The sequence below is a fragment of the Nannospalax galili genome, unplaced genomic scaffold, assembly GCF_000622305.1.
Source record: "Nannospalax galili isolate Female #2095 unplaced genomic scaffold, S.galili_v1.0 scaffold305, whole genome shotgun sequence".
Classification (NCBI taxonomy): domain Eukaryota; kingdom Metazoa; phylum Chordata; class Mammalia; order Rodentia; family Spalacidae; genus Nannospalax; species Nannospalax galili.
Window position 1 is genome coordinate 1256604 of NW_008356258.1, and position 13694 is coordinate 1270297.

General features: G+C 36.6%; 1 protein-coding gene across 11 annotated transcripts in view; it reads right to left on the minus strand.

The window, feature by feature from the left end:
- The window catches only part of Lrba (LPS responsive beige-like anchor protein), a 674454-nt gene that overhangs the window by 546811 nt on the left and 113949 nt on the right, over positions 1-13694 (minus strand). For all 11 annotated transcript variants that reach the window (XM_029556710.1, XM_029556708.1, XM_029556707.1 and 8 more), the window contains 6 exons: positions 13457-13565; positions 13002-13154; positions 6588-6756; positions 4171-4250; positions 2998-3060; positions 289-386 (listed from right to left, as the gene is read on the minus strand). In XM_029556710.1, coding sequence (XP_029412570.1) covers positions 289-386; positions 2998-3060; positions 4171-4250; positions 6588-6756; positions 13002-13154; positions 13457-13565 — 672 coding nt within the window. The remainder of the gene's footprint in view (positions 1-288; positions 387-2997; positions 3061-4170; positions 4251-6587; positions 6757-13001; positions 13155-13456; positions 13566-13694) is intronic.

Here is a 13694-nt window from a genome sequence, read left to right on the forward strand (position 1 = left end):
AGTGTCTAAAAAAAAAAAAAAAACAGAATTAATTAACAAGGTATCCTCCTAGATAAACAGTTCTATTTAATAATATATTTGGAAAATAAAGAGTACTAACACGACCTCTATAATTTAACAAAATGTCATGCAATAAATAGGTTTAAACTCTTAAACTGTTTCCTGCCATAACCTTGTTTTATAATCTAGGATTAAATGACACTTTTCATATTTAAGAATCTTTCTAGAATTTCCAAAGCAATGCTTTCTATTGGGTATAATTAGAACTCCTGATATATTAACTCTTACCGTAACCCATTCCTCTGGTCAAATGCAGATGTCATAGAGTTAGGGTGCTCTGCCATTAATGCAACAAGCAGCTGCAGGACATCCATTAGGTTGTCATCCTGGAATTATTTTAGAAATTTAAAAACAAAAACAAAGACAAATCAACTCTCTGCATATTGAATACTTCTGAAACAATATAAATTTGTTTTAAATAAATCTATAATACATATTTTCTTTATACAAACTGTTCTTTATGCATATTCATCTGCATATTCAAAATATACATCATAAAATAGGTAGAGATTTTTTTTAAGTTTTTTAAGTGTATGCACATGCACATGTGTCTTTCTGGATGTATGTGCACACTAGTGCACTCATACAACTGCACAGGTGCCTACGGGGACCACAAGAGGGTGTCAGGTCCCCTAGAGCTGGAGTTATGGGTACCTGTGAGACACCTGATATGGGTACTAGAACAAAACTCCAGTCCTCTGCAAGTGATCTTAACCACTAAATCATCTCTTCAGCCCATGAGAGAATTTCTTTTAATTTTTTATTATTTTTACTTTATGTATATGAATGTTTTGTCTGCATGTATGTAAGTGCACCAAGTGCATGCAATACCCCACAGATGCCAGAAGAGGGTATCAGATCGTCTGGAACTGGAGTTACAGATGGTTGTTAGCTGCCATTGGGTGTTGGGAATCGAACCCCAGTCCTCTGAAAGATCAACAAGTTTTCTTTACTGCTGAGTCATCTCTCTAGCCACAGAGAATTTCTTAATCATTGTGATAAAATGGCTTTTGTGTTATACTAATAAACAAGATATCCCTGAAGCATATTGTATAAAAATACTGTATCTGACTTAATAGTGATTGGTGTTATTGTTGTTCTGAGGAAGATGTACATGTCAAGAAATTGAGAAAGAAGTGAAACAAATTATTTTTATTACAAAAAGACACAGCAGAGCCTTTAATATGCTAATAAATATTTTGAGTATGGTGACAGAGGTAGAGACAACAGGTTATAAATAATTTGTATAAATACATTTAGCCTAGAATATTTTGTTCACTGTGCCTCTCAAGAAACCGGTTCTGAAAAAAATTTCTGGCAAACAATAATAAGTAGCTCTTATACAATAGTGGTATATATCAAAGATTATGGTGATCCCGAAATGTTTATTGAGCATACACATTTATTTTTTTATATTGAGTATAAATGTTTATTGAGGAGTGTACATAGACAATTTAGCACTGTTTACAGAACATCAGCACAGGAACATGTTTTAAGATCTGGACTTCAATATATCTTCAGGAAAATCCTTCAGTCTCTGTTGAATATTAAGCTATGCATGCACATCTCTAGGGCCAACTAACCAGGGAGCAACTACCACATGTCAATTAATTTGGTTGCCATGCATGTGAATAGTTTCTATGAAAGTTAACTGTGTGCCTAAGTTTTGGTAAGTTAAGTAGATTATCTAAAGCTAGGGTTGTGCCTTTGGCAAAATGTTATATGAAGAATCTGAAAGATTACTAAATTAGCAAACTGAGAGAAAACAGGAAAACCAGTGTGACTTCCAACTTATCTTTTATGATGTACCTAATTTACTCCCTGTGAGTTAATAAAAGACAAAAAGCACAAATAATATTAGTAGAAATTTCAAATGAAAATCTGTCTACTATATTTACCAAGGAAATCTAGAACAGAACACAGTATTCAGGAAGAAAATAAATCCTAATAATTTATAAGGTTTTTTGTTTTTTTAATATTTTATTTTATTTTATTATATGTAAAGTGTATTGACTGAATGTATGTAAGTACACTGGTGTAATTCCCAAGAAGGGCAGAAGAGGGTTTTGAATTGCCCTAGAACTGGAGTTATAGACAGTTGCTAGCTGCCATATGGGTTCTGGGACTCAAACCTGGGTCCTCTACAAGAGCAGTCAGTGCTCCTACCACTGAGCCATCTCTCCAGCCTCCTCATTTATGATTTGTATCCAAATACAATCCAATTAATAAAACTCACTTATTTTTGTCTCAATTAACAATAGATAAGTGTAATCAATAATTCTCAAGTATTAATAACTAAAGAAGCTACTATTCCACATTACAGTATTAATTCCCAAGACATTAATTGTAATATTGGAATACAAACTATCATTTTAAATGTTTTGACATGATATTCCATCAATTTATAAATTTTACCTATTTACACTTTAATCAGATTAGCTAGATTACACCTGGCAGACATTCCACTTTCGGTGCTAAAAATGAAAGACAAAAGGGACGGCCGAGCCTATTTAGTTGTCAACTTCTCTTTCAACCAAACAATTTCAAATTCCATGACAAATGACTTGCCTATATGAACATCTGAAGACTCAAAATTCAGTGGGAAGAATGTGCTATAAATTTAAAATCCAACCATTTTAGCCATTTTCAAACATACTTTCCCTTTGTTTCATTAGTTTCCGACTTTAGTATACTTTATTATTAACTCAATGAAATACAATTTTAGCACCTCTTAAAATCTTTCATGATTACTCTCAGAGCCATCCTGTGGCAATAAACGATATTTACATGAAGATTTACTAATATACCTAAATAAACATGTGTTTTCCATGACAGTGATATGCTTGGTAAAGACTTCTTTAGTGCTCTTGCTTTTTTAAAACATTAATAATGTAGGCTGAAAAAATAAAACCCCCAAATCTGAAATGCAAGCATTACCTCATGCATAGTCAGCAGGTAATTAAGAATGGCCTGTAGTTCATCTTCCTTTACTCCAGAATCCTTCAGAAACATAATATATGTATCTTAGGCTTACATATGAAAATCATTTTTTAAAACAGAAACCATACATAGATTTGTCAAGTTGGTCAGCTGCTATAAATCTAATATCACAAAATCTAAATTTAAAATAAAAATTTCAGGAGGTATAAAAGATATAGAGTCTAGAAGACTGTATAGAAATCAAAGGGCAGGTCTCTTGCCATAATCTTAATTTGACAGCTATAAGGCAGCATAGCATAAAGAATAAGGGATAAAATAATAGAAGAAAATACTGAAGCTTGGCATGGTGGTGCACACCTTTAGTCCCAGCCTTTAGCCTCTGTGAGATCCAGGCCAACCTGGTATCCACAGTGAGTTCCAAGCCAGCTGAGGCTACAGAGAAACGCTGTCTCAAAAGGGGAAAAAAGTAAATACTGAATGAGTCAGACATAGTGGTGCACACCTGTGATCCTAGCACTTGGGAAGTGGGGCAGGAGGATCAGAGTTCAAGGTCATCGAGGACATAGTGAGCTCAAGGTCAGCCTGGGCTACAAGAGACCCTATCTCAAAGAGGGGGGGAAAAGTGAACAATGAATGAAATATTGGAAACAAAAAACATCTATAGATTGCAATCTTATAAAATCAAAATGCTTTCTCCAAAAAAATAAACTTTGCTTTACTTATAATGAAGAGGGATAAAATGTGATTTCTAAAGGATGATAAACCTATGTTTGTTGTATATTTATGCAAGAATACTTTTTCTCAAAGTCTGAATGCCAAGTATAAGAAGAACCTAAAAACGAAAACTAGTTTAGCAGCTTTGTTGACTACTGTATCACAGTGCCAAGAGCAGAACTGAATATATAACAAGGATTCTTAAGTAGGTGCTAAGTGAAAGAATTAATACTCCTGAGTTATCATAGAAATTCATATGACATATTAAAACTGCCAATCTCCAATCCTGCAGTAATTTATATCTATGTATACCTAATAATAATCTGACAACAAAATAAGTATCAAAAAAAATTCTGTTTAACCTTACTGGCAAAGAACAAAGAAACTAAGACTATATTTTATGTGAAATTGTTGGCTACAACACACAGCATAATGTAGACGAAGAAAAGAACTTACCTTCATCACTAATTGCTTAATGAACATCAGTAAGAATGCTCGTAGAGAAAGTATTTCTTTTTGATTAGGTCGTGGTCCATCTTTAAAAACACACATAATTAGTATTTCAAAGATCTCAAGGCTATATTAAGTACAAAATACTCATTTCCAATAGCTTTTCTATTTACTGTAAGAAACATAAAAGTCAGTCTTCTAAAGAGTGGCCTCCCTTTTTATGCCTCTTAAAGACATGCATTCGATCTCATTTTCAAATGACTCCAAATACACAAAGTAGGTCATATTGTTTGCTGGATATGACATAGCTTTTGGAATCACACACACGGCAACTGGGGCGACCTACACAAGGCGTGCACACACAGACACGAAAGCAGGAGAGGAACTATTTAGGAAGAAGCAGCGAGTCAGCAGGAGTGGAAGGAGGAAGGGAGAGCAACAGAGAGAGAACATGACCATTGTAGAAATGAAGATGAAACTGTCAAAAATTACACTTTTTAAAAGTTCATATCTAAATAGGCTACAGGATTTCTAAACAAAAATATGATAAAAAGTAAAATTTGTATTCAATAATAGTACATTGCATTTTGCTCTTACACTATATAGTACTAAGACAACAGAAGCTTACAAGAAAAAATTCTAAAGTTTGAGCAACAATTTTATTATGCAAATTGGGTATGAAAACAACATTTTCTATTGATGCCCCTTGTACGCTCATACAAAAACCTTGAAAGCATACTTCAACACACAATACTATTTGTGAAGAAGGGAATCATAATGCTCACTACCTCTGACATATCCTGTGCTTAGAAAAGTCCTTGGTCACACATGGCTCACATTAAGTCAATTTTCATGTCTCAAACATATAATTCCCAAGTACAAAACATTTGAAACCAAATAACTATTGTTCTAAGATCTGCAGTTAGGTACCTGTTGGCCTCATATATTCTATAATTTTCTCCCAGTAATCACTATTTACAACTAACTAGTGCACAGACCACCAAAGCACAGGACCACCATGACCCTGAACAGATCAATTAAAATAGGAAGAAAATTGTGTAAAATTTGTTCCACATGATAATTCTAGACCAAGAGCAGGATAAAGAGAAGAGAATTACAAAAATTTTTCCAGCTCCCTCATCTGAACTAGATTTCCTCAAAGTTACTGGTGACTTGTAAAATGAAGACCAGGAAAAACTAGCATTCAGAAAGTGCATGAAACTCTTAGAACACCATAAAATTGCCAACAGAAGTTCAGGTCTGCCATGGACGTGCCAGCTTAAAATATCATACAGTTTCTTCCTATCCTTGTGCCACTTCCTTAAGTACAGATACATAATCCCTGAGAACAAATGGAATTTATTTTGAAGGTTACATAAAGTAGCCTAAAAGTGCAAAACCTTTCTTTATAAATCACTGAAAAGTCAAAGCCTTTTACTATAATGAAAATGTACATTGTTTGGCTCCCAAGCATCTATTTCCTAATCTGAAGCAATAGTTCTCAATTGTATCAAGGGCCAGAATATACTCTCTCTATGTGTTTAAAGGTACAGACACCTGCAAGTGTGGTCTATCACTGCAAGAACTGCCACAGAGACAGGCATGTGATCACCCAAGCCAGTGAGCAGCACAGAGACCCAAAGAGACTTCTGTTGAAAATACTTGACACAGGAAGACACTCTTTTGACAGATTGACAATTGTGAGATGTGAAGGTGGACTGGCTTCTTACTACTACAAAGGGAGAGAACATCTGAAAACACCCAACTCAGAAAAGCTAGTCAATATGGAGAGACAAATTAGGTGCTATAACCATATTCTGAACACCTGCACTGAGTTGTACCTGAAACTGCCACTTTGTATCAGCTGATTAACTCTTTCAACGCAAGCCAGTTTGAAACAGGTTTTACGAACTTAAATAGTTTTAATCTCTTTGATCCCTTCCATGAGCTACTAACATGCTGAATGAATATTACCCATGTAAAAAGTTCTTCCTGAGTATGAAAGAAAATAATTACTAAAATTTTATAATTTCAATATATGTTTATTAGAAACAGGTATCTCCTACATCTGTTCAAAATCCCTATCTCCTCAAAGCACTGTTTTCAGTGAATCTACTATGATCATCTCAACACCAATACCAGTAAACTAAATTTTCTTTCTCAGTTGCAGTATGTTACAACTATCCTAATAATATTTGCTTCTCAAACAACTTATCCAAGCATATATAACATTGTTCCACAACAATAACACATTATTGTCCTCTGGAAACCATATTCTATAACAAACTATTAAAGTTATTAATGATATTGTAGTAAAACTTTATCATAATGAGATCTGGAAAAAACTGCCCAAATAATATATGATCTGATTCTTTTTTAATTCCTAGTTTACTATATGTAATACACAGACAGCACAATTATACCTAATCCTTTGGGGGTGATACCACTTCGGTCCTGAGGATTCACTGCCCAGTAGTAGTACTTCAGTGTGTGCATGATGAGAAGTACGGTTGCAACTCTCCGAATAGTGTTATATATGTTGACTGTACCAATGAATTCAGTGGACAGGTAAGTATACAGCATCAGCTGAACCTATACAACCAAAATGAAGAGCACAGTCAAAGAAACTCATCAGCAATCACTCTGTTTCCAAAAATACCCTCAGGCTGCTTTATTTGCACTATACTTACTCCAAAAAGTAAGATGCTGAGTTTGATGACAACATATCAAGACAACAAAACACACTGACACACAAGTGTGCATGCACACACACACTCTTTATAAAGTAAATATCTCCCAATATTTCACATTTTTACTATATTATTCAATGAAAATAATTCTTTTCTTTCTACTTAGCAGTCATCAATTTTTCACTAGCATGTATAATTTCATTATAATAAATTTTGCTTTGCATAATTGTTTAAAGATAGACGTTTTCTGTATTTCACAAAAAATTAGAAGCAGAGCTGGGAAAATGGCTCAGTGGGTAAAGCACTTGGCACACAGCATGAGAAGTTTAGAGTCTCAGCACTCCTACAATGAAATGGGATGCAGAGACAGGCGAATCCCTGGATGCTCGAAAGCCAGCTAGCCTGGCATGGGTAGTGGTGAGTAAGAGACCATCTTAAAGAAGGGGAAAGGTGAGGACCAACACCCAAGGCTATCCTCTATTGCCACACGTGCACCACAGCATATGCACACCCACACCCACACACAAACATGCACACACACTGACATACATGCACACAGAGATTTAATGAAAGAAAATGAGAAGCTGGAATGATTCAAATGAGTAAGCATAAAAACTTATAGATGTTCATATTAACTTGAAATACAAGCCCTTGATATAACATAGGAAAAACCACACACACTTCATCTGCATACAAGCTTTCATTGATATCATGACTCTAAAAATCATTCCAATGCTTAAAGCAATACCAAATCAGGACTATTTTTGGTCTACTCTCATGATAAAATCAGAAACTTTTCATTTTCTGACTACTGGATCTATTTTATAAAATGAGTAAGTTTAAATCTAGCATACACATAGACAAAACACTCATACACATAAAATAAAAAGAAATCAAAAAAATTTTTTAAAATATGAAGTATTAGTCATACCTCAGACTAATGAAATAAAAATCTGGGGAAGATGGAGGATTCTGTTGTTCTGTTTTTTTGAGGCAGGGTCTCCCTATAGCCCCAGCTGGCCCAGAACTTGCTATGTAGACCAGGCTGGACTAGATCTCAGAGAGATCCATCTGCCTCTGCCTCCTGAATGCTGGGATCAAAGCCACACAGCAGCACGCCCAGCTACATTTCTGAGTTTTTATCTTTATTTTTTTATTTTATTTATTTATTTGTGTGTGTGTGTGTATGTGTGTGTGTGTGTGTGTGTGTGTGTCTTTTTGAGACAGGGACTCCCTGTAGTCCCAGCTGACCTGAACTCACTATGTAGACCAGGCTGCCCTTGAACTCACAAGGATCCGCCTGCCTCTGCCTCCCGAGTGCTGGGATCAAAGGCGGGCGCCACCACACTCAGCTACATTTCTGTTTTTTAAATCTTTCCTCAAGTGATTCTATCAGCAGCCAAGATTGAGATCTTTTGGTACCTGCCTACCTACTGAGGATATGAGTTTCTCAATTACAAAAACTAAAACTAACAGGAAGGCTTCAAGCTAGTTACTGACTACCTCACTCTGGTAATAAGGGGAAACTAAAGTTGGGGTGAGGGGGTACTAAGATGAGAACAGTATGTTGGGAGCATAAGGGAAGCCCAGTGTGGTGGTGGACATCTATAAACCCAGAAATCAGGAGACAAAGTAAGAGGATCATGAGTTCAAGGCTAGATTGGTGTTGAAGTGGGAGGGCCCCGCCTACTGTGGGTGGTGCCACCCCTGGGCAGGTTGTTCTGCATTGTAGAAGAAAGCTGAGCACTGGCCAGGGGAGCAAAGCAGTAAGCAGCATTCTTTCATGGCCTGTGCTTCAGCTCCTGCCTCCAGGTTCCTGCCCTGAGTTCCTACCTTGGGCTCCCTCACAGATGAACTGTGACCTGGGAGATGTAAGACAAGTAAACCCTTTCCTCCCCAAGTTAGTATTGGTCAGAGTGTATTGTCACAGCAATTGAAAGCAAACTAGAATAGTCAGATTATTGAGAATGATACTAATATAAAGAAGGAAAGGGGAATAACGAACAAGAAGGGTTAAATGGGGTGGGAGATGGAAGGGTAAGAGAAAAAGAGGGTGTGTGGGGAAGGATAATATTAAAGATCTTTTGAAAAAGCCATATGGAAACCTACTACTGTAGAAGCTTCCTAAAACATAACCATATACATGTACTTTAAAAAAAGAGTTAAATGGAGTTATCCTATAAAGAGGGACAATGCCCCTACAAGACAGTACTAGCTAACAAATAAAAAGCCCAATGCCAGGAATGGGCTCCCTCTTTAGGAGTTGTTGGCAAGGGGAAGTCCTACAGACCTTCAAATATTACTGGCTATTGCCACTGCTATTGGTTGCCCTCCAGAACTGGACCCTATTGCTGAAGACACTAAATACTTGAATTGTAGAACATGGAGGAATCAAACTGATACTGACCTCAAAGCTCCATCTCTACTAGCTAGCTTTCATAGTTCTGGTGGGTGCTAGGCACACTACCAGAAGAGAAAAGTACCTTACCCAGCTGTGAACTCTGCCAGCTACAATAATGACTGGCCTGTCAAGATATGCCCACTAGTGCAATTAGTGGCACAAATATTATGGGAGTAACCAATCACTTTCTGGTTGAGTTTAAAGCCCACTTTCCAACCAGGGTTCGAATTCCAGCACCCACATGGTGCTAACAACTATCCATAACTCCAGTTCCAGGGGATCTGATGCCCTCTTCTGTCCTCCTCAGGCACTGCACAACACAGATGCACTTATATACATGCACGTATAACATTCATACACATAAAATAAAAATCAATAAAAATTAAAGCCTGCTTCCCAAGACATAACCCATATCCACCACTGTTATCAGGGCCAAGATGCTGTGGCTACACAGGTCACAGGCTTTAGGGGAGAATCTATTATTGCTATCCTGCTAAATACACATAGTATTAAACTGATTCCTAATGACATCAATATACACATAGATATCACTCAACTTTCATCAGAGAAGCTCCTTTTTGCAGCAGTTGGAGATTATCATAGAGACCCGCAACTGGTCTACATATAGAAAATAAGAAACTGCAGAATGCTCAACCCTAAATGGGATATCTATATCACATCCCTCCCCAAAGGCTCAGGAAGCTTTAAGGGAGAAGGAGTGGAAACATTTTTAAGAGCTAGAAGTGGTGGATGAATATAAGGAAACTGTGATGATTACAACATAATAGTGTTTTCCAGAAAAAAAACAAAGCAGATGCACATAGGAACCCATAGTGGTTGTAACAACATACACAAGACCTGGGCAAGACCAAGCCAGACAAAATCTCATCATGGAGTGGGGAAGTGGGTACAAAGACCCACCCCTAGCTGAGAAACTACTGGCAATTAGTTGCTGGGAGAGGAAGAGTCAGATTTCTTTAAGGGTGTGACCACAGATATGTTGACCGTGCTCCAGGGGATGGACCCACACCCAACACTATTTGGAAAACACAGTTTGTACTCCGTGGGCTTTAACAAAAAAATAGAGGACATCAGCAGGGGTAGGGAGATGAGGTGAATCAGAAAGAAGATGGGAGATAGGGGTTGAATATGATCAAAATGCATTGTATGAAATCTCAACGAATCAGTATCATTAAAAAGACTAATACTGTGCTGGATAGTTTCAGTTGTTGACACACCTGGGAAAAGGGAACCTCAACTGGGGAATTTCCTCTGTCCAACTGGCCTGTGGGCATGTCCTTTATGTTGAGTGATGTGGGACAGTTCATGGGTAGGTGGCCCATGAGCTATAAGCCAAATAAACCTTTCTCTCCCCAAGTTACTCTTGGTCAGAGTGTTTTAGCACAACAATAAAAAGCTAACTAGAACAGATACTATGTAAATAAAAATATATAGGATTTAATAGCCACATGTAAAGTCAAGACCTACTGTCTGCCCTTCATCCACTCATTATATAATCTTTCCCACTATATCTAAAATCTGTGGGTACAGGAATTAAGAGTGCCTTGTTCTCTACTCTGCTTATAGTGCCTAGCATGAAGCAGTCACTTCACAAACACTGTTCCAGTAAACAAAGGACCACTGCAGACAAGAAAGTCAATAGCTCCTACTAGGCTATTATAAAGACTATCTCTGAGCAGATCTAAGATAAATGAAAATAACAAATAAATGCTCATTCCCTTTTCCAAAAGCAAAGGCTAATTCATTCATCCATACCCCTGACTTCAGGAACTAAAGGTGGATTTACCAAGAAACTAATGACACTAACAGGCTCCTTCCAAGACTTCAACCCTAGTTTTGTACACACTATATTGTACTCTTTCTTAAAAGAGCTTCCTCTCGCCCTGCAAATTATATGATATGCCAGTCAAACAAAATATGGATCTACCCTATGTTATAACTGCCTTTATTATAAAGTAAGAACAAATAAAATTCCTCATGGATATACAAAACAGACACTTGACACAAAAGCAAATTTTAATATCAAATCAACTGCAAATTCTAAAAAGGAAATTAAGAAAAGTTATTAAGAAGCATAAGGTAAGAAAGTGTAATAATATTACGGGCCTGAAGAAATCATATAATGAGATTTAAAATAAAAAACATTCTTCTACAACTAAGTACGTAATAAGAGGCTTTCTGACAACTTCAAAAGAGACACAACGCCTTACAAATATGTTGGTTAGTAAGACAACAAATGTCTAGTAAAGGATTTTTAAAGTAACTTGAAACAATCCTTGAAAAGAAATAAGACTGAGGGTCATGAAAGAGAAAGAGGTCATATTTAACCTAGAGATAAAAAGCTACAACCTCCAGCTGCCTCCTCTGATTATTTCCAAATGGCAATCAGAGTCAGCAGCTGTGTTTCTCTTTAACATTTGAAAAGACCAGCTGAAAATAAGATATTATGACTCTAGAAAAGCAAAAAAGTCTGCACACACTTTTTCCTGACAACCAGAATAAGTATGTGCTATTCCATCCTAACAACGACAGACACAGCAAGTGGGCAACAAGGGGGGGCAGGGGGCAGGCACAGCATGGGCTGAAACAACATTTCTAACAAAGGTTGTAGGTAAGATGGGTATAATTATACAACTTAACAAAAACTGTCTCTACTTCAAGGTATACATAATATCCCCACTACTAGGTTTTAGAACAGTTTAACAGCAGAGTTTGTTGAGGATTTTGTTCACAAACAAAATAATTCATTTAATAAATTCATTTATGTTCACACAGTAGGAGTAATGAGTTTGTTGTCCAAGTACTACAAATTTATTTGGCACAAATATAATAATTTTCTATAATATTTAAATTTTCAAATTTTTTTTTAGTCTTTTTGAGACAGGGTCTCCCTGTAGTCCCAGCTGGACTGGAACTCGCTATATAGACGAGGCTGGCCTTGAACTCAGAGATCTGCCTGCTTCTGCCTCCTGAGGGCTGGGACTAAATGTGTACGCCACCATGTCCAGCCTATTAAATTTTCTGATTTTTTAATTTTTGTTTTATATACGTGTATGCTTTGCCTGCATGCTAAGTGCACCATGTATGAGCAATGCTCACAGAGGCCAGAAAAGGACTGAAGTTATAGACAGTTGTTAGCTACCATGTGAGTTCTAGGAATCAAACCTGGGACCTCTGCAAAAGAAGTCAGTGCTCTTAATCATTGAGCCATCTCTCCAGCCCCCAAGTTTCTATAATTTAATTTAATATAAAACTTAAATAATTAAATGAGACCAGTATAGTATGCCTTCAATGAAAAGGCGGCATTTCAGCTGTGTGTGTAAGAATGAAACCCAAGAATTTATCATACTGGGTGAATCAAAAGTATATACAGAGGCAGACTCCTTGGAGAAAGCTCAGAAGCTAGGCTATGGAATGACGTTTCTAGAAAAGATATTTACACTGGAATTGTCCTCTTTTGATTTAGTAAACAAAATCCCTCTCAAAACCTTAATTTAACACAGGAAAATGAGACCATAGTTCTATTGTTTTATCAAAAAGAAAAAGAAATATATTGACTTGCAAATTTTCCTGAAAAGCAAAAAAGGATGCGTAGTCAAAAAAAAAAAAAAAAAAAAGTAGCCATTGAACCTTACAGATCAATCTATAGAAGGATAAAAGGAAACTCTCACAACTGTCACTTTTCTCGGGCACAAAGATAATCAAATGAGACCAGTATGTATCACCTTGGCTGGAGTGTGAATCCATATGGCGGGGTTCAGAAGAATGTGATCGCACAACTGCTTTAGGAGAGGCATCCCATTCTGCAGATTGCTCAAATATTTAGAAAAAGCAAGGCAAAGTTCAAGTACTGCTCGGCTGACATGGGATTTGGAAGACTGAAAAAAAAGTAGTTTAAAGGTTACTACTAATTCAAAGGAAGGTAAGTAAATTACAAGCTGTCAAAGCCAAAAAAAGAAGTTGTCCCACAAACTATAGTAAAAGTTAAAGATGGCATGAGGCTCACTACCACGCTTCTTTAATAGAAGATCAGAGGAAAGGTAAAACAGAATGTTATTTAATTTAAGTCACTTTTACAAGGAGATGTAGCTGTAGACAGAATTTCTTAACCACTCAGAAGAGCAAGTATGTATATGACCTGCAAATTATGAATCAAAATCTTAAAATATTTCTACTTTACCTTTTCAAGGCTATATCCTATTACCAAGAAGCCCTTACAGGCAAGCATCTGCTCCTGCATAGCAATTGAGTTCTTCAGCAACTCCATGATAAAAGCCAGCAAGGTCGTACTAGAATAAGACAAAAGGCAAGGGTTTGAGAAAGAATATTCTACAAGAAAATATTAAGTTGGATACGTATAGTCTTGTATTTACCTTAATCAAAAGGTTCTCCACTTCAGGGCAGGATTGTGTCAGGGC